Source organism: Aspergillus sydowii (assembly GCF_001890705.1).
Source record: "Aspergillus sydowii CBS 593.65 unplaced genomic scaffold ASPSYscaffold_5, whole genome shotgun sequence".
In the NCBI taxonomy this organism is placed as follows: domain Eukaryota; kingdom Fungi; phylum Ascomycota; class Eurotiomycetes; order Eurotiales; family Aspergillaceae; genus Aspergillus; species Aspergillus sydowii.
In genome coordinates, this window is record NW_024467863.1 from 468,130 (window position 1) to 486,088 (window position 17,959).

At 52.7% G+C, this 17,959-nt stretch overlaps 8 protein-coding genes across 8 annotated transcripts; 5 read left to right on the plus strand and 3 right to left on the minus strand.

Annotated features, from left to right (window-relative positions):
• Nucleotides 1-1,824: 1,824 nt before the first annotated feature.
• On the plus strand, nucleotides 1,825-2,826 carry ASPSYDRAFT_68404 (uncharacterized protein; the record flags this gene model as incomplete). The annotated part of the gene is made up of 1 exon (XM_040850432.1): nucleotides 1,825-2,826. One exon carries the CDS (start codon nucleotides 1,825-1,827, stop codon nucleotides 2,824-2,826), a length of 1,002 nt encoding a protein of 333 aa, XP_040702363.1.
• Nucleotides 2,827-3,764: 938 nt separating this feature from the next.
• On the plus strand, nucleotides 3,765-5,764 carry ASPSYDRAFT_89298 (uncharacterized protein; the record flags this gene model as incomplete). Its single annotated transcript, XM_040852144.1, has 3 exons — nucleotides 3,765-4,815; nucleotides 4,877-5,304; nucleotides 5,360-5,764. 3 exons carry the CDS (start codon nucleotides 3,765-3,767, stop codon nucleotides 5,762-5,764), a joined length of 1,884 nt encoding a protein of 627 aa, XP_040702364.1.
• Nucleotides 5,765-6,643: 879 nt separating this feature from the next.
• On the plus strand, nucleotides 6,644-8,499 carry ASPSYDRAFT_44934 (uncharacterized protein). The gene has a single exon (XM_040846936.1). It carries the CDS (start codon nucleotides 6,715-6,717, stop codon nucleotides 8,440-8,442), a length of 1,728 nt encoding a protein of 575 aa, XP_040702365.1. The 5' UTR covers nucleotides 6,644-6,714; the 3' UTR covers nucleotides 8,443-8,499.
• On the minus strand, nucleotides 8,480-9,043 carry ASPSYDRAFT_956365 (uncharacterized protein). The gene has a single exon (XM_040853142.1). It carries the CDS (start codon nucleotides 8,940-8,942, stop codon nucleotides 8,517-8,519), a length of 426 nt encoding a protein of 141 aa, XP_040702366.1. The 5' UTR covers nucleotides 8,943-9,043; the 3' UTR covers nucleotides 8,480-8,516.
• A 100-nt stretch (nucleotides 9,044-9,143) lies between these two features.
• On the minus strand, nucleotides 9,144-10,265 carry ASPSYDRAFT_31225 (uncharacterized protein; the record flags this gene model as incomplete). Its single annotated transcript, XM_040844850.1, has 1 exon — nucleotides 9,144-10,265. One exon carries the CDS (start codon nucleotides 10,263-10,265, stop codon nucleotides 9,144-9,146), a length of 1,122 nt encoding a protein of 373 aa, XP_040702367.1.
• A 945-nt stretch (nucleotides 10,266-11,210) lies between these two features.
• ASPSYDRAFT_150633 (MBL fold metallo-hydrolase) lies at nucleotides 11,211-12,213 on the plus strand (the record flags this gene model as incomplete). Its single annotated transcript, XM_040842024.1, has 2 exons — nucleotides 11,211-11,736; nucleotides 11,807-12,213. 2 exons carry the CDS (start codon nucleotides 11,211-11,213, stop codon nucleotides 12,211-12,213), a joined length of 933 nt encoding a protein of 310 aa, XP_040702368.1.
• Nucleotides 12,214-12,405: 192 nt separating this feature from the next.
• On the plus strand, nucleotides 12,406-13,749 carry ASPSYDRAFT_150918 (FAD/NAD(P)-binding oxidoreductase; the record flags this gene model as incomplete). The annotated part of the gene is made up of 1 exon (XM_040842054.1): nucleotides 12,406-13,749. The coding sequence occupies one exon, from the start codon at nucleotides 12,406-12,408 to the stop codon at nucleotides 13,747-13,749; it is 1,344 nt and encodes a 447-aa protein (XP_040702369.1).
• Nucleotides 13,750-14,009: 260 nt separating this feature from the next.
• On the minus strand, nucleotides 14,010-16,783 carry ASPSYDRAFT_44937 (ankyrin repeat domain-containing protein). Its single transcript, XM_040846937.1, has one exon. It carries the CDS (start codon nucleotides 16,735-16,737, stop codon nucleotides 14,305-14,307), a length of 2,433 nt encoding a protein of 810 aa, XP_040702370.1. The 5' UTR covers nucleotides 16,738-16,783; the 3' UTR covers nucleotides 14,010-14,304.
• Nucleotides 16,784-17,959: the final 1,176 nt, after the last annotated feature.

Genomic DNA, 17,959 nt, shown 5'->3' on the forward strand with positions numbered 1-17,959 from the left:
AGACGGCGTTCTTCTGGGGACTTGTCCCATGTATCCCAGACCGCAGCCTTGAGGCGCATTCGTCGGGTCTGCGGTTCCTGCGACTGGTCGATTTCATGCCCTTCGACTTCGGTGTCGATTTTATTATTGGAGAGACTTGTCATTCTGAATGAATACGATGAATCCGTGAGAAAATTTATGAAGTCTCGGGCTCAATTCTATATATATGGGTTGGTTGGCTTGTATGAATGACTCGCACGAGCACACCATGGCCTCCACAAGTCGACTAACTGCACTCTGATAAACGGCTGATACACTTCGGTAAACGGCCTGAAGGGCTGACCGGGGAAGCTCCGTCCGTTTTTACTATTTCAAGCAAAGTCTGCAGAATGCAATTCAGGCGGCGATGGCGTCAGCGTTTAGCTATACAAGATAGGGTTAGCTGGTCTCCAACACCATCCAATGTGCCGTATGACGGTCTGGCTGCTGCAAAGCAGGCATTGCTTCTCATCAACCCTGAGTCTACACAACTGACAAATCAAATACAGATATATGGTAGCCGAGCAGAAATTCAAGACAATCACAGTATTCGAACAACGCGACCAGTCTGGCGGTATCTGGAACTATACCGGCGATGAGGACATGCGACACCAAGCCAGAAGAAAGCTCAAGTGGCGGTGGATGGAACATTTGCATCTCCGGTATACGACTCGCTGGAAACAAATATCCCCAATTTCACTCGCAGATTCTGGATATATGCTTGTCGAGGAGAAGCTCAAAGGCCGAATGGACTGTAACGTGGCGCGACATTATATCTGACAAAGTCTCCACTGCGCAGTTCGACGGTGTATGTATATCGACGTGCAAAGCCTTTTGCCAACAAGGTATATATATCCCATCTAGCAAAGTACAACACTGAAGTTATATAGAAAGTTATTATCATCAACCACACTACCTCAGGGATTGTAATCGCAGCATAAATCAGCCCAGTATCAAAACACCCTCTTCTCACAAAACCAGCATCAGCAGCACATCAGTACCAACATCCAAGCTCATCCCAGGAATAACCACTCTCAACCCCCAAACCAAAACCATCTCCTTCTTAAACAACCACGCCGAAAACGACATCGGCGATGTAATCTTCTGCACGGGATACCCCTTCTCCACGCCCTTCCTGGCCTCACTTAACCCACCAGTTACCACAGAAGATAGATCCAGACCGCATCATCTGTTTAATCATGTATTCTACACCCCCGAGCCCATAATAGTGTTTATCGGGACGCCGCAGCGCATCGTCCCGTTCCCGTTTAGTCCGGCGCAGTGTGCGTGGGTTGCAAGGGTTTTTGCGGGGAGGATATCTCTATCTCTCCCGTCTTATAATGAGATGAGGGGGCAGTGGATTGCGGAGGGGGAACTAATAATAGTCTTGCGTTCCCGCTTGATGCGGAGTATATCAACTCGCTCTACGAAGTTAGTATGGGAGCGACGAGGAAGGAAGGGCTCGAGAATGGCGGGCGTGGAAAGGAGATGTTACCGGTACTACGCTGGAGGAACTGGGGGTTCGTTTTGATAGTGAGAGCGCGAATTTATGATAAATTAGCTACTGGTTACCGTAACTTGGATAGCTAAGGCAGTGTCTCTGAGTAGCTGCAAGTCTCGAACATGCAGACATGCAGACATGCAGACATCTCCAATTCGTTTCTGGGTCCAGCACGCCATATCGTATCTACCCAAATAGGAAATCTGGATCGGACAGCCCCCGGTGAATGAGTCTCGCTGACTCCATAAATCATTCCCTTTCCCCCCTTCCAACCATCCTCTTAACTTATCGATATTATATACAGTATGGTCGCCGAACCCGAAGCCATCCAAATCTACAAATCCGCCATCCACTTCGACGGCCTCAACATCGCCAACTGGTCACCAGAGATCTTCCAAGCCTGGCACATCGGCGGCATCACAGGCGTCTCCTGCACATGCGGAATCTGGGAAGGGTTCCGCGCCTCCATCGCAAACATCATCCAATGGAAGAAATGGTTCGAGACACACAGCTCGCTCATAACACAAGCACACAGTGTCTCAGATATCCGCGCTGCCAAACGGGACGGGAAAACAGCCGTCCTGCTTAGTTGGCAGAATACAGCGGGCATCGAGGACCAGATTGATTACCTGCGTGTGTTTCGGGACCTGGGCGTGCGCATGATGCAGCTTACGTATAATACGCAGAATTATAGCGGCGCTGGGTATACGGAGCTGCGGGATAGTGGGCTGACGGGGTTCGGGAGGCAGGTTGTGGATGAGATGGGGAGGTTGGGGATTGTGCTTGATTTGAGCCATGTTGGGCCGGTGACGACTCGCGATGTGATTGAGTATGCGAGTAGAGAGAAGCCGCCGTGTTTCAGCCATGTGCTGCCTGGAGGATTGAAGGCGCATCCGAGGAATAAGGATGATGAGCTGCTGAAATTACTTGGCGAGAAGGGCGGGTTTGTGGGGATTAGCCAGTTTGGACCGCATATGGAGAAGGGGAATGAGTCGACGATTGACGACTATGTTGCTGCGCTGGACTATGTGATTGACCTTGTCGGGGAGGATTTGGTTGGTGTTGGGTCTGATGCGAGCGAGGGTCATGCGAGGCCCAGTGAGTTCATGGCCTGGTGTAACCTGGACAAGGGGTATGCCAGGAGATTGACGCCATGGGGGAGCCAGACGGTGGTCAAGCCACTGGGGCAGTTGAAGGACCGCGCAGAGTTGGCAAAGGCCATGGCTCGCGCAGGGTGGCCAGAGGAGAAGATGCGAAAGGTACTAGGAGAGAACTGGCTGAACTATCTGGAGCGTATTATCGGGTGACTCACAAATATAAAAGTCAAGATGCTTTAAAGTTGGATAATTTGGTATCAGTCCATCCTAGCCTAACTCACCGTACCCCTTGCACCCTAGGAACACACTTTTGGCGAACTTTATTATTCTATTTATTCGAGCTTCTTGCTGAAAATTTCATGATCCTCAACTACCCACACACTTCGACCACGGTCTTTAAGTCGCCAACTTCATAAGATTGACCGCACCGGTGTATTCACCATCGGATGCTTTCGTAACGGTGGGAATAAATGGGAGAGACTCAAGTGTCCGCCGACGGTTCTTATAGGAGTTGACCGGAATTCCAAAAGAGACTGGCAGGATGTAAGGGAGACTGTTATTTCTGTCCTTCACTGCCATGGTCTCGATTCTGTTGTTGTGACGATAAGAAAGGACAACAAGATTGCAAGAGGCGATGACCCTGGTGGGATGACAGCAGATTTCCACGCAGATCCAAGGCCTGGGACAAATCTGGGTCTTTACAGTAAACATGGGGCCCATAGCGAGGAAAAGCTGGCCGGCTGGGTTGAGGTGAAGAATCCGCAGTCATATCACGGGGACTGATGAAGTTCTATTCATTTATGTCGAATAAACTAGCATTGTCCTATTGTTAGCAATAGCAAGGCTACAGCTGGAAGGTATTAGGAGACAATTGGCTATTGTCGGCGAGTGACTCACAAATATCGAATGTTTGAATGTTGAAAGTTATAGTTGAATCAGTCCATCCATAGCCCTAACTCATTGGTCCGTCCGCCTTCTGTACACTAGGAACGGACGTGATTTTACTTTACAGGAGAACTATCCTATTCACTTTTTGATTGTAGAAATAGCACCAATCGCAGGTCTGAAGGTTTTCACCAACGCAGTCACCCACCAGAAAAGCCTTATATACTCGTTCTTCCTCCTTTCCACCTAAAACAACTCCAACCATGGCCGCCATTGTTGAAAATCCTCTGATCGCCCCAGTCCTACCGGCCGAACTCTCGTACGCGTCACCAGGAATCCGTACTCGCCCACCGACTCTATTCCTAGGTCGCATCAGAAGGTCAAATGGCTCGTCAAGCGACGAGACCCCGCGCCCCGAACCGGACGGGTTCGAGGAAAGCGACTTGCGGGCAGGCGGGCCCCAGCTCCCGGAGTCTCCCTGTGAGACGACTGTGACGCTTCCACATACTTACAAAGACCATGACCTATTCAAGGGATATGGCTCGTACGTGCTGAACACCCAGCTTGCAGACATTTGCCGACGGGAGAACGTGCACCACGACTCCCTAAGCTTCTGCGGGAGACGCTCCGTCTACGAGGCAGCCGCTGACCCTATATTCACCTTGCTGGTTGTGGCGCGACGGGACCAGTCCACTGGCAGCTGGATCAACCTTGCCAGGAAGTTATCGGACCACCTTTGTGGTCAAGGTCTGCAAGGGCTTAACGTAGAAATAACTGACCCGAAGTTTTTCGAACGTCCCAGCATTCACCCCTGCCTAGCCACAGATGCTATCTTCCCCGTTTGGACGCAGGTGGCCACAGATATCGCCCATGGAATAGACCGCACGGGGGTCTTTACCATCAGTTGTTTCCGTATTGGATGTGATGACGACCGACTCAAGTGCCCGCCGACAGTTCTCCTGGGTGTCGACAAGAATGTGAAAAGAGACTGGAAGGTCGTTAGAGAAGAAATTGTGTCTATCCTGGATAGGCATCGCCTTAATGGCGTTGCTGTCACTATCAGGAAAGATAACGAAATCATTAGAGATGGGTATCCCGACGACAAAGACATGGGGTCTAGGCCAAACGATTGTCTTCCAGGCCCGAGACCAGCAACTAGTATAAGCCCTCGCACCATCCATGACAGTAATGGCACCCTCGGCGGATGGGTTGAAGTCAGGGGTCCAACATCAGGGAAGTGGTTTCCACTCGCCCTGACATGTTCACACTGCTGCTTCCCCAGGGAACAGGGGCTCTCGGAGGGGGATCTGAAAGGTATCTTAGCCTCCGAAATGCGAGTACTCGCCGATTCACGAGACTAACATAAGTTACCTAGTAATCCGGGAGTGGAAACACCGCGGTGTCGGTCAAAGCGACGCGCGCAGAGACCGTCTGCTCCTAATGGACTCCCCCAGTTATCGCGACATGACTACAGGAATCAAGGCGATTACCGCTGAGATTGAAGAGAAGAAGTCCATTGAGGATTACCGTCATGTCGAGGCGTTAAAGCAGCAAAATGAGTTTATCTTACCGTATATGGAAAGCTTCTGGAAAGATACCTCGGAGGCTATTGCAGCTCTGGAGAGTGAGGAGCACCAGATGAGAGACTTGCTTAATTCAAATGCCCACCACCTAGGAAATGTCTTCGCCGCCTCTGGAAAACGCGAAGTGCAGTCTACCGAGATTCCCTCGCAGCTGTCCACCAGGGATTGGGCCCTTGTTCAGCCCATCCTACCACGGTGCGCAGGAAAAAATGCGGTGATCGTAAGTTCTTCATAGACTACGGACTACGTGATCGGTTCTAATCCATGATAATTAGCTACCTTCCGTGGGAAACGCAATGAACATCAAAAAGCTCTGGGCAGTCGAGATCGGCACCCCGGACCTGGAACAGAAGTTGCTGATAATTGGCCGGGAAACTGGTTATAAAACTGGGAAATACGGCGGCTTGAAGGCCTGCCATCTTGCCACCAAGACCATAAACGGGCAAAAGGTCGACTTTGAGACCTGGGAGCATACGGTTGTGGTACCTAAAACGAAATCCATCGCTGCAGAGGGTGATTCTGGTTCGTTTGTGTTTGATCTCGCCGGCAATGTCCTTGGTATGATCTTTGGAGGCACTGGCCTTGAAGATGAGGGATACTTCACTGCAACCAGGGATCTTCTGGCGGACATTGAACTCATAACCGGGCTGAAAGATGTTCGCCTGTGTGGCCAGGAATAGGCTGCGAGACAATGGTCCAGCTTCTTACATTGCTAATGCTGGTAATTTTTCCGTCACATTCGTCGAAGCGTGCTATGGATAGACAGATAGTAGTAGTCATTCTTGCATTAGTGTTCAGAATTCGTTTCGTTTAACTGCATTCTCTACTTTGTAATCGGTCATGTCTATGGCTCATAACTTTGCAGGGCACCATGTTGAGCCCCGTAAACTAGTAAATTCAAGGCTCCTGAGCCCTACTTATCTTACTACGGAGTACAACCCCCTGTTAACTCCTCGATGAGAGGACAGTTGTGTTGAACGATTTTGGACCGACCGTATTCAGGTCCGGTATTGACACACGACTCTACTGAGGAATGGCGTTTCAGAGTGGATGTCAAGTACATACGGTGGAGATGCTGTGCCGAAAAGGCCCGGAGATACTGCACAGTGCTGACGATGTTAACAGCGATAGCACTTTAGTCTGCCAGTTCTGGCCTGAAACAGCACCCGCGCCATCCCTTGCAGAGGGGAAAAGGAAAAGTGGCCCTCGGCGTGGGACACATTGACATTCCGACGAATGTCATTGGATGGTTTTTGACAGACCGGAGTATGCAATCGGAGTTCGTGCCTGATCATCGTATTTATTGCCCTGATGCAGCAGAGAACGCGAAAACAACCCCACGCGAAGCCCTAACTGGACGAGTCACAGGCTGATATCAGGCCCACAGTTCACGGTGACGCCAGGCCCAGTCCACTCAGTGGAGGACTGAGATGCATCTTATCAATCTTGCAGCTCTTGTAACTAACCTGAACAATGTCTGATCTTCCTGCCAAGCGCCAAATGCCTCTCCTGTTTCCACCCGGCACATTTTTCAGCTTGATTCCCGAGTGGACTGGCCACTTTTTTCTGACATTCACGTTTAAAGAGTGACAGCCGACCTTCTCCAGCCTGAGATGTATCCGTGATCAAGATGGCCCTGCAGTGGTCGACCCAGCTCTTGCAAGCTGTCCCTGCCCTTGCAGCACTGTACTGGTCACCGTGTCCATCCGACCCAACCCTCGATTGCACAACCCTCACCGTTCCCCTCGAGTACGCCGACCCTGACAATGGCCATCTCGCACATATCCCCCTCGCCCGGTTCAACGCCACGGTCCCAGCATCCCAGCGCAAGGGCCATCTCCTCACAAACCCCGGCGGTCCAGGCTCCTCCGGCATCGACTTCCTCGTCAACGGCGCCGGCGAGGGAATCTCCAACATCACAGGCGGATTCTACGACATCGTCTCCTGGGACCCACGCGGCGTAGGCTCTGCAAGACCTCTGCTACAATGCTTCGACACAGCCGGCGAAGAGACCGAAGCCTCCGACTCCATCGCCGGTGCCGCAAGCATCGAATACACCCAATTCACGAATCAGAGCTACATGCCTGAATTCTACTCCGCAATCCAGGACTACGATGCCCAGATCGGGACTCTTGCAAGTGCATGTGCCGAGCATAACTCCACAGCACTGTACACCTCCAGCGCGTCCTACGTCGCGCGAGACATGGCCGCCATCGCCGACGCCCTGGAGGGGAAGGAAAACGCAACACTGAACTACTGGGGCTTCTCATACGGGACGATCTTTGGCGCGGAATTCATCCAGACTTTCCCCGACCGCGTTGGGAGGTTCGTCTTCGACGGGGTATTCGACCCCGAGGCAAACGCAAAGACATACGCCAGTCAGCTCCCCAATGACGAACTCTTCGTTCGCGATGCAATCGACGATCTGGTTGCATTCTGCAATGATGCTGGGCCGGATGGATGCGCTTTGAGTAGACCAGAGGGAACCACGAATAGTACATTGGACATTACAACGCGTCTCGCGACCTTGCAGGCCTCTCTATATGAATCCCCCATCGAAGTCCCCGACGGCTCGTTCTCGATCGACGTCAGCATATTCTCTTTCTTCATGTACTCGTTCATCAAACTCCCGACTACCTGGCCGGCCGTCGCATCTGCCGTCAGCGCGCTGGAGACCGGCGACGCAGGACCCCTTGCCGACCTTCTCACAGACGGAGTCGGCTCCGGGTCTGGAACGAATTATTCCTCACCAGATACAGGGTCTTTAGCAGGGTGGCCGCTGCAATGTATCGACAATGCACCGACGAACCGCACGACGGTCTCCGAAGTGGCGAAGCTGGTTCTTGATATCTCACTTGCGGAGAAAACGCCCTGGCTGAATGCCGATCTGGCGACGCTGTCTTTTTGTCGGAATTTTCCAGATAAAAGGGCCAGGGTATCGAATCTCGGTGCTGAGTTGTTGAAGAGTGGACAGACGGATAAATTACTCGCTATGCAAGATACGCCGGTTTTGATTGTGAATGCGCTGCATGATCCCAGTACGCCTGTGACGTCTGCGAGGAAACTACATGGCTGGCTGGGGGAGTCTTCACGGCTTGTTATGAGACGTGGACCCGGGCATACGAGTATGAGTCTTGCGTCGTTGGGTCTGGTACAGGCAATCCGGGACTATCTGCTTGATGGGGAGTTGCCTGTCGCTGAGGAGGTCCATGATGTGAGTCAGTTGGTGTTTGATGGCCGTATTGACCAGGATACCATGACTCCTGATCCGGTGTTTAATGGGACATATACTGATGAAGATATGAAACTGTTGCAGTCTACTTATGGGATTTTCCTGGCGTTTTTGAGTTTGCCATAGACGAGATACACGTACTATACAATATAGAATAGAATAGACTAGACGAGCTGTCTCGAGACAATTATATAACCATTTCAACAACTCTCCTTCAACTGCACGTACAAACAATACCCCCCAATATCACACAAAACCGCCGCACCACCACCCAGCAACAACGCCGGCGTAAGCGGCAGACTCCCATCGCAATAACACCACAGACAAGCCAAAACATCCAATGCATCGACCACTATCCCAGCAAGTAGCGCGCGCTGTATATCAGTCCCACTACTCTTCTTCTTATCCTTCCCGACTGCAGCACCACCAGATGTTGTCGTTGTTGTTGATCCCGAACAGCAGGTATACAGCAGAGCACCGAGGACAAGATCGCGAGACCCTGCCATTCGGCATCCGATTGAGGCGTCTGCGCTGAATGGTAGGACGAAGAGGGTGGAGAGGTGGTTTGGTACGGTGAGGAAGCCGAGCCCGACGGCCATGCGGGAGGTTGCGAGGAGGGATTGCATTTTGAAATAGTGGTATGGTGTAGGTTGATGTTGTTAAATTGTTTGATTGTTGATTGTTGAATGTTGGTAAAGTGGCCGGTTATATCTTGTGGCATAACGTTATGCTTCTCGTTAGGGCATAGTTATAGCCGAGTTACGGCAGAGTTATGGCAGTGATGCTAACAGCTTAATTATCTGACAAAACCAGGAGAAACAGTTCCATCACAGCCCGGACGGCGTTTCCAGCCCTCCAGCGGACTCCGACTCGAACGTCTTTTCTGAATACGGCGGCGGTGGCTCAGCAGCCTGCATAAAGGCCTGTTCTCTGAGCCTGCGAAGCTCCCTTTGCGCACTGTCGAGAGTGACTGTGGCTTCGCCAACGTCCTCCTGCATATCTGCTGCGCGAGACTTGGTGCGTCGCAATTGGACCCCCAGGGCGTGCTCGGCCAGTTTCACCTCGTTGAATGACTGCTGCACTCTCTTCAGAAAGTTGATATTATAAAAAGCATTGTCAAAGATAAGGCCACTTATCATGTCATGCTGCACTATATTCATCGCCGGCAGCGGCTGCACATGGCGATCAAGCCTCATCGCCTGGTTCACCAGCATCTGCGTCTGGCTGACCTTCTGCTGCGCGCGCGAGAGACAATTCTGCTGTCCCATATCGGCAAGAAGACCACCAAACCCCCAGATATCCCTCTCGCACTGCCGCACAGCCTCGAACAGATTCAGCAGCGCTTGCTTAATCGTCAGTTGCGCCTTGGCCAGACACTGCGCCGCCCGGTTGATATTGTCCAGCCGCTCACTCAACTCGCCGTACCGTCTCTGCGCCGTCTTCGTAACCTGCTCCTGCGCATCCTCCTCGGGGAACTCCTCCGTCGGACCCTCGAATAAACTCCTATACATGGCTTCAAGCTCATCACTCAGCGCCGCACGCTCATTACACGCCCGCTGCAGCTCCTTCTTCCGACTCTCAGCCTCGCCAATCTCCGTCCCCAACATGTCCTTCTGCGCCTGCATCTCATTCTCCCGCTCCAGCGCACTATAATACTCCCTCATCTCCCTATCGGCGCGCTCTTCAAAGTCCGCCCGTTTCCCGGTCGCGCGGTACATCAGCCGCCGGATCGTACTGTCCCTGTAGCTCGCGTGCTTTTCGCGCTCGGCCTGTGTACGTTTTTGGATTTCGCCCAGGTCGCGGTTTGTTGCGTTGAGCTCGTCGCGCAGGGATGTGAGATAGACGTCCTGTGATTTTAGGGCTTCGGGGGCGCGGTCTACGGCTGCCAGGGAGGAGAGGATTTGGCTGTGCCGGTTTCTTGTTGCGGCGATGTTTTCGTAGATGGACATTGCGATCGATACTTTACTGGTGGTGGGTAGAAGTGTGCTGGAATACTGGAGTTGTGACGGGGTATTTTGGCTTGGGATATGTTGGTTTGGTGTTGAGTGCGAGTATGACGCCATGGACTGGTAATAGGAATGGTAAATGGTCTGGTGGCGAGACCTGACAGTTTCTACGAACCACGGGTGTCGCCTTTAATTTACACTCATACTAGAGGCTCTAGAACGGAGATAGACAAAAGGCAAAACACTGGTACTGGGGTCACAGCTTCACCTTCAGCTGACCTGCCGGTATTCGATATCACATCGCGATGCAGAACTTACCATCCCGCCCATTAACAGTATGCAGTGATAAGTATGCAGTGATGAACTGGTCTTCAATGGCAGTAAAAATTGGAAAATGAATCTGATTAGTTCTTGATACGTCGATATAAGCCTGCCGGCAGGAATACATAGATCGACCGGGGGCGACAACATGGCGTCTATTCCGAACAATCGGCGACAAGAGACCGACATAAATACACGGCGACCAGGGCTTCAATATCGGCATCCCGCTCGGCGTCCTCGGGGACTTGACTTGGACTCGTGGTTCATCGGGTCGCCGACTGCTTCAATCGCCGTTCCATCGGACGTCATATTATAAGACTATTTGACAGACGGACTATAGATCCATACTCTTGACTACTGAGCATAAAGTTGCATTGTAACAATCCGAATATGTTTTCTCGCACGAGTAGAGTCGGCCACTGCTTGACCTCGCCGAAGACCATCCAAGTCCCCGTTCCACGGTGTCGGGGACATGCATTGCCTCTATATAAAGTCTCCGACCATTCACGGCAGGTCCATTCGTCTTATATCAAACGACCTTTTGCTAGAAAAAATAACTACATCAGTCAAAAACAAAAACCAACAACAACAATCCAATCACCCCGTGCACTCTCAACACAAACCACCATGACCTCCGCAAGCCAGGAAAGACACTTCGTCCAGAGCACAAACCCAAAGGAACCAACAATCCACGCCCTCTTCGAACCAAACACTTCAACATGGCAATACATCGTCGTTGACCCCTCATCCTCAGAAGGAGTCATAATCGACCCGGTCCTTGACTACGACCGCGCAACCCAAACCATCACGACGAACAGTGCAGACGGGATCCTCAAGACAGTCAAAGAGAAAGGCTACAAGATCGCCATGATCCTCGAAACGCACATCCATGCAGACCATATCACAGCCGCTTCGTATTTACAGGGTCAACTTTCCCAGATTCAAGGATTCCAACCCGCGATCGGTATTGGGAAACGCATCGAGCAAGTCCAGAACTTGTTTGGCGCGCGCTATGGGGTTCCCGAGGCCGAGTACAGGGGTATATTTGGGAGGTACTTTGACGATGACGAGGGGTTTAAGATTGGAGAGCTTGATGCATCCGTTCTGCATCTTCCAGGACATACACCGGACCATGTTGGATACCGTATTGGAGGTAAGCAGATACCTGCCTTAAGTTACTAATTCTCTTACTTGCAGTACAGCCCGCTAATAATGTACTATAGAAAACGTCTTCTGCGGCGACTCCGTCTTCCACGCAGACATCGGAACAGCAAGATGCGACTTCCCGGGAGGAAGCGCAAGCGATATGTTCCACTCCGGACGCAAACTATTAAACTTAGAAGACAGCGTCAAGGTCTGGACAGGACACGACTATCCCCCGCAAGACCGCGCGGGTCCGAGTCCGTATATGCATGTGCGCGAGCACAGACAGCACAATAAACACCTGATGGACGGGACGGCGTTAGCGGAGTATGTGAGAATGCGAGGCGAGAGGGACGCGGCTATGGCCGAGCCCAAGCTGCTTCATCCGGCGCTGCAGGTGAATATTCGGGCTGGACGGTTGCCGGAGAAAGGGGATTCGGGGTATCGGCTTTTACATTTGCCGCTGAAGTGGGAGGGTGTGATATGACTTGATAGTTGTATGTATGTAGATTAGTGATGTGGCATGATGTTATGCTGGTCGCCGATTGAACAAACGCCGAGTGAGATCATAAACATCAAAGTACTTAACTGCCTTGCTATTATAAAGAGTCTGCTTGTTGAATCTCATTTCCTCTCTATCCTTTTCTATAGTATTGTCTGTTATACTATTTCATTGATAATGATCTCCGCCAAGTGCGCCACCAGGCCCTTCACGACTTTTACAACACTATTCCCAACTACAAAACGGCTAGCATCAACAAGCCCATCAGCACCTTCATCACGCTCGCACAAAATCGTCGTCATCGGCGGCGGCTCAGCCGGCCTATCCATAAGCCACCAACTCCTCCGCTCAGGCCGCTTCACAGCACAAGACATCGCCATTGTCGACCCAGCGACCTGGCACCACTACCAACCAGGATGGACCTTAGTTGGTGGCGGTGTTAAAGAAAAGAACTCCCTCCGCCGGGAAATGAACGAGCTGATTGACCCGAAACTGAAATTCTACAACCAGGGCGTTGCAGCTTTCACACCAGACCAGAACCAGGTTACCCTGGATAATGGGGATAAACTAGACTATACCCAGCTTGTTGTTGCGCCGGGGATTAAGATTGACTACGGTGCTATCAGGGGGCTCCCCGAAGCTCTTGCGGACCCCCATGCACCCGTCTCGTCGATTTATGGCTTCGATACTTGCGATAAGGTTTTCCGCAATATTGAGAATCTTCGTCAGGGGACAGCCCTGTTTACGCAGCCGTCAGGCGTGATTAAATGCGCTGGCGCACCTCAGAAGATCATGTGGTTGGCGTCAGATTACTGGCGGAAAGCAGGACTATACAAGTACGGCGACGAGCAATCGCCGATCAAGATCGAGTTCGCCACGGGTCTCCCCGTCATGTTCGGGGTGCCAAAGTACAGCGCCAAACTGGATGAGATCCGACGCGAGCGCGGAGTGGAGGGACTGTTCCAGCATGATCTTGTCTCTGTTGATGGGGATAAGGCGACGTTTGCAGTTGCTGGGGCCGAGTCGTCTTCTGTGACGAAACGGTTTGACCTCTTGCATGCAGTTCCCAAAATGGGACCTCATGGGTTTATCAGGGAGAGTGCGCTTGCGAATGAGGCTGGGTTTGTGGATGTTAACCCCGACACGACCAGGCATGTCAAGTATGAGAATGTGTGGTCTGCGGGTGATGCGTCTAGCCTGCCGACTTCGAAGACTGCGGCGGCGATTACATCGCAGGCGCCTGTGCTGGTGGGGAATCTTTTGTCTGCTATGGAGGGGAAGAAGCCGGCCTCTACGTATGATGGGTATACTTCGTGTCCGTTGACGACGGAGTATGGGAGGGTTCTTCTTGCGGAGTTCAAGTATGGCGGCGTGCCGAAGGAGACGTTCAGGTGGTTGGGACTGGATCAGGCAACGCCGCGCAGGGCTTTCTATCATCTCAAGAAAGACTTTTTCCCTTGGGTGTACTTTAAGTCTATGGTCAAGGGGACCTGGGGTGGTCCAAGTGGTTGGTTGAATTAGATGATTGTACTATAGATCAGGTTCTGTAAAATAGAATAATTGAATAGACCATCTGATTTCCTACCACAGTGCTATATCTCGATAAATAAAGACTTGAAACTTTAAGCCCCCCGTCATTTCTAGATAGATACAAGAATGCTGATGAACGGCCCGTACCATCCCAGTAGACCCACAGGCCGGACGACCCCTTTGTACTACATGGATGGTACAGGATATCCATTTTAACCAACTACAAATAAGTAACTATAACATTTTTTTGCGTCACCACAAGTAGTACTTGAAATGCCTATTAACGAGGTATTCTATTGAATACAGTGTTCTCTTATACTCTTATTCTAAGAGGGTACTCGCACTTCATGAACCAACTCATATACAACGATACCATCATAGATGCATTGACATAAACATTAAGAAAATTAACCTCTCCATCAAGGAAAGTATACAAACAAAGGAAACAACAAGGAAACAAAGAAAGAAAGGAAGGATATCAACCGCCAGCAGTTGAACCCAATTAGTCCATATAGCATGTAACATATAACATAGTCCGTTCATCAATCAACCCCGTCCAGCCAGGAGAAGAACCTCCCTCCCCTCCCCCCAATCCTCCCCCTCAACCATATCCAACACCGTCCTCCCCGTCTCATCCTTCTGTTCGAAATCCACCGGCGGCCCTTCCTCAACCAACAACTTCAGCAGGGCCAGATCCCGATTCTCAACCGCCTGCATGAGCGCGTTCCAGCCGCGGTAGCATTTATTCGGGTCTGCGCCTTTCCTCAGAAGTAGCGAGACCATGGAGAAATCGCCGTCGTCGCATCGTCGGATTGCTTTGACGAGCGGGAGGTGTTCGCCGGGGGCGTTGGGGTCTGCCCTGCACCTGCACTCGTTACTACCGTCCTTGTTGTTGCTGTCGCTGTTGCTACCGTTCTGGCTATCGTCTGGCTCGAGTAGGAAACGGACGATATCGTGATGTTTCTCTCGTAGCGCCGTAGTGAGAGGGGAGAAGACGCCGCCGTTTTTCCACTCCGCGGAGGCACCCGCGTCGAGCAGGAGTTTGACGCTGTCGAGTTGATTTGCCTGCACGGCGCGCTCGACGACGCCCTTATGCGAGGCGAGATTCGTGACTTTTGGTAGTAGGAGCTTGAGGAGAGACGGTGACTTGGTGGCCATGTAGATGGGCCAGTCCTGGCCGCGGAGATTCGGGTCTGCGCCGTGCGAGAGGAGGAACTGTAGCATCTCCAGGCGGTTATCGCGGAGGGCTGTTGTGAGGGCGGTATGGCCCGTGTTATTTGTGCGGTCGTTTGGATTGACGCCGCCGGTTTGAAGAAGCCAGGTGAGGGCTGGGAGGTTGTTGTGGGAGACGGCGCATTCGGCGATTCCGGGGGGATTGTGCAGGTCTGCGCCGGCGGCGAGGAGGTCAGGCAGGAAGTGCAGGCGGTTGTGGGTGATGCATTTCCAGGCCGGGTATTCGGAGGCCCTGAGGTTTGGGTCTGCCTTGTGGGCGAGCAGGATGGAGATGATGTCTGCGCGGTCGTCGCGGATGGCGGAGCACAGGGGCGTGTAGATGCCGTCTTTCTTGCAGTTTGGGTCGGTGCCAGCCTGTAACAAGACGCGGACGGCGTCGATGCTGTTGACGCTGGTGGCCTGCTCCATGAGACCGGGCGTCTTGGTGATGTCTGCGCCGCGTGCGAGCAGGATGCGCAGACAGTCCGGGCGATAGACTGCAGGCCAGAGGGCGTGCTCGGGGCCCGGCAAGTTAGGGTTGGCCCCGTGGTCGAGCAGGGCTGCCACGCTGTCGGGCTGGTTGCTCTGCACTGCCTCGCACAGCGCCGTCTTGCCGTAGTTGTCTTTACGGTTTGCGTCAGCTCCGCCGCCCAGCAGGATGTTCAGGACGGTGGCTGGGGTGCGCTCGCGGATTGCCTGGATCAGGAGTGTCGTGCCACTGCTCGTCTGCTGGTTCGGGTCTGCGCCCTGGGCGAGCAGGTGGCGCATACTCTCCGTGTTCTGCTGGCTCACGGCCACATTCAAATAGCGCCCAGGCGTATCAGGCTGCGGTTTGGCGAACGACCGACTGGCCTGGCTAGGGACCTCGCTACTATGCCTGCTGTATACCTCCGCGATTGACGCCGTTGTTGGACCCAGTCTGGCCGGCGGAGGCCCGCGCTGGGGGAGAGAAGAGGTTCGTATGGGCTCGCGATCAGGCTGGGAGACAAGGAAGCCGTTCAGCGACAGAATCGAAGACATGTCGTCGGCAATCGTCTCGACATCGTCCGGAGGGTTCTGCTTCTGCTCAATGGATGGGTTCTGACCGTGTCGACTCGGGGCAGAGGGAGCAGCGTCCTTTGGGGGTACAGAAGGCGACGACGACCGCAGCGAGTTTCCAGAAGCCTGGGAACGATCAGGATCAGGGGTGTTCACGGTGTTCACGGTATTCGCCCTGTCGACCGTCAGGTCTGACCGGCCTTTGCCGATGCGGTCGAGCGCAGCAGCCAGGCTGGCATAGCCGCCACCAAACGACTCCTCCGAGTGAACGCCTCCCTGGGACAGGGTCCAGTGGAAAGCCATGCCGCTGATCTGGAGAGCCTCGTTGGTCTTTCGAAGCGATTCGTGGATGCGGTGCAGCTCCTGGTTTGGCCGGTGCAGACCGCGCTGCAGCTTCCCCCACGTCCCGCGGTGCTCGTAGTGGTTGAGCTTCCCAATGAGCTTCTCGAGCGACTGGAAGTCGGCGTACGCAGCGGCGAATTTCTTCTCGACTTCGTTGATGATGACCTCTGGCAGAGCGCGGTTGGCGGCCGCCAGCTCGCTGACGCCCGTTTCAATCGCCCATAGCGTGCGGCAGGTGTCGAGGAAAGTGTGCGAGAGCGCGCGGAACTCGCTGGGCAGATCTTTGGCAGTGCTGATATAATTCAGCATCAGCACCGAGATCTGGTTGCCGAGCTGCGTGGCCAGCACTGAAACAGCACGGATGGCGTCCTCTGCCGGAGGAGGCATCTCTTTCACAACGATTCGCAAGAGCGAGGGAAAAAAAAAAAAAAAAGGGAGACAGTCAGACTCAAACGACAGCAGTCAGCGGGCGTCAAGGCACTAAGTAGGGCAACTGAAACCAACCCAACGGGGCTAGACAACGTGGAGGCCCTGGCAGTGGCCCTCCTCCGTAGACTCCAGTCCGAGTAGATCTCCGATCTGGGATCCAGTTCCTGAGCACGAGCAGGATCCATTTTAGATTTACAATCCAATGCAATTGGGCAACGGCAGATCCTGGCCAATCTGCCCGATGAACGTTGAGTATTGTCTTCGTGCCTTGACCTGGGCGGACATGCCCTCATATTCAAGGAACTGCATGACAATGCCATACAACGATACGATGGCAATGGCTCAGAAGCCTCGGTTATGGCCAGACAGTGCATTCCTCGAGATTCAAGACTCAGAGTAGGCAGTGTGGCCAGCTGAAATTGCCGGAGCCACGACCCACTGTAAGCAAACTCTAAGCAGATTATGGCTCGCGATCCTGCTACGATTCATGCGCGGGCAGTTCTGGCCGAATGACACTGTCGCAGCGGAGTCCGCTAGCCAGTCTGCCTAGCCAGAGTGTCTCCATTAAGGCCGAAAATTTCGACTGCAGGAGCGTTACGGTAACTTGCCGGTGCTCGAACTGCTCCCTGCATGAACCGCGCACAGTACCACAGTCCACGCTAGACAGCGCCCCACCGACTCGCTGGCTGGCTCTGGCTCTGACTCTGACTCGCGTGTGTCATGGAGACGGTGAAAGTCTGAAACTGATGTGCAATTCAGAAACAGCAGTCTCAGGACTCAAGAGTCATCTGAGAGCGTGAAACTGTGCAGGCCTGCCATCGCGTGTGTCTGTGATAGTCCCGCTGTCACGCACAGACAGACCTGCATATTCCGTAACCAGCAGACTCCCCGGACTGCCGAAATATTGGACCAGCACTGGCCTCCTATCTACCGTGATGAAACCAGTAACTACGGGGTAATGTGTCGATGCAGCAAAAATTGGTCATGAAACAAGAGGCCATTCCTGGCTGTCTACCATAGCCCGACTAACGAACTCTTCACAGTTCACACTAAACAAGTATAAAATCAAAACAATAAAAAAAACCACTACGAACCCCTCTTTCATCATACTACATATTCTTCATTAAACAGTCAGGCAATTAAACCTCTTCCCCTCTGCAGATCGTTCAGACGGTTTCCC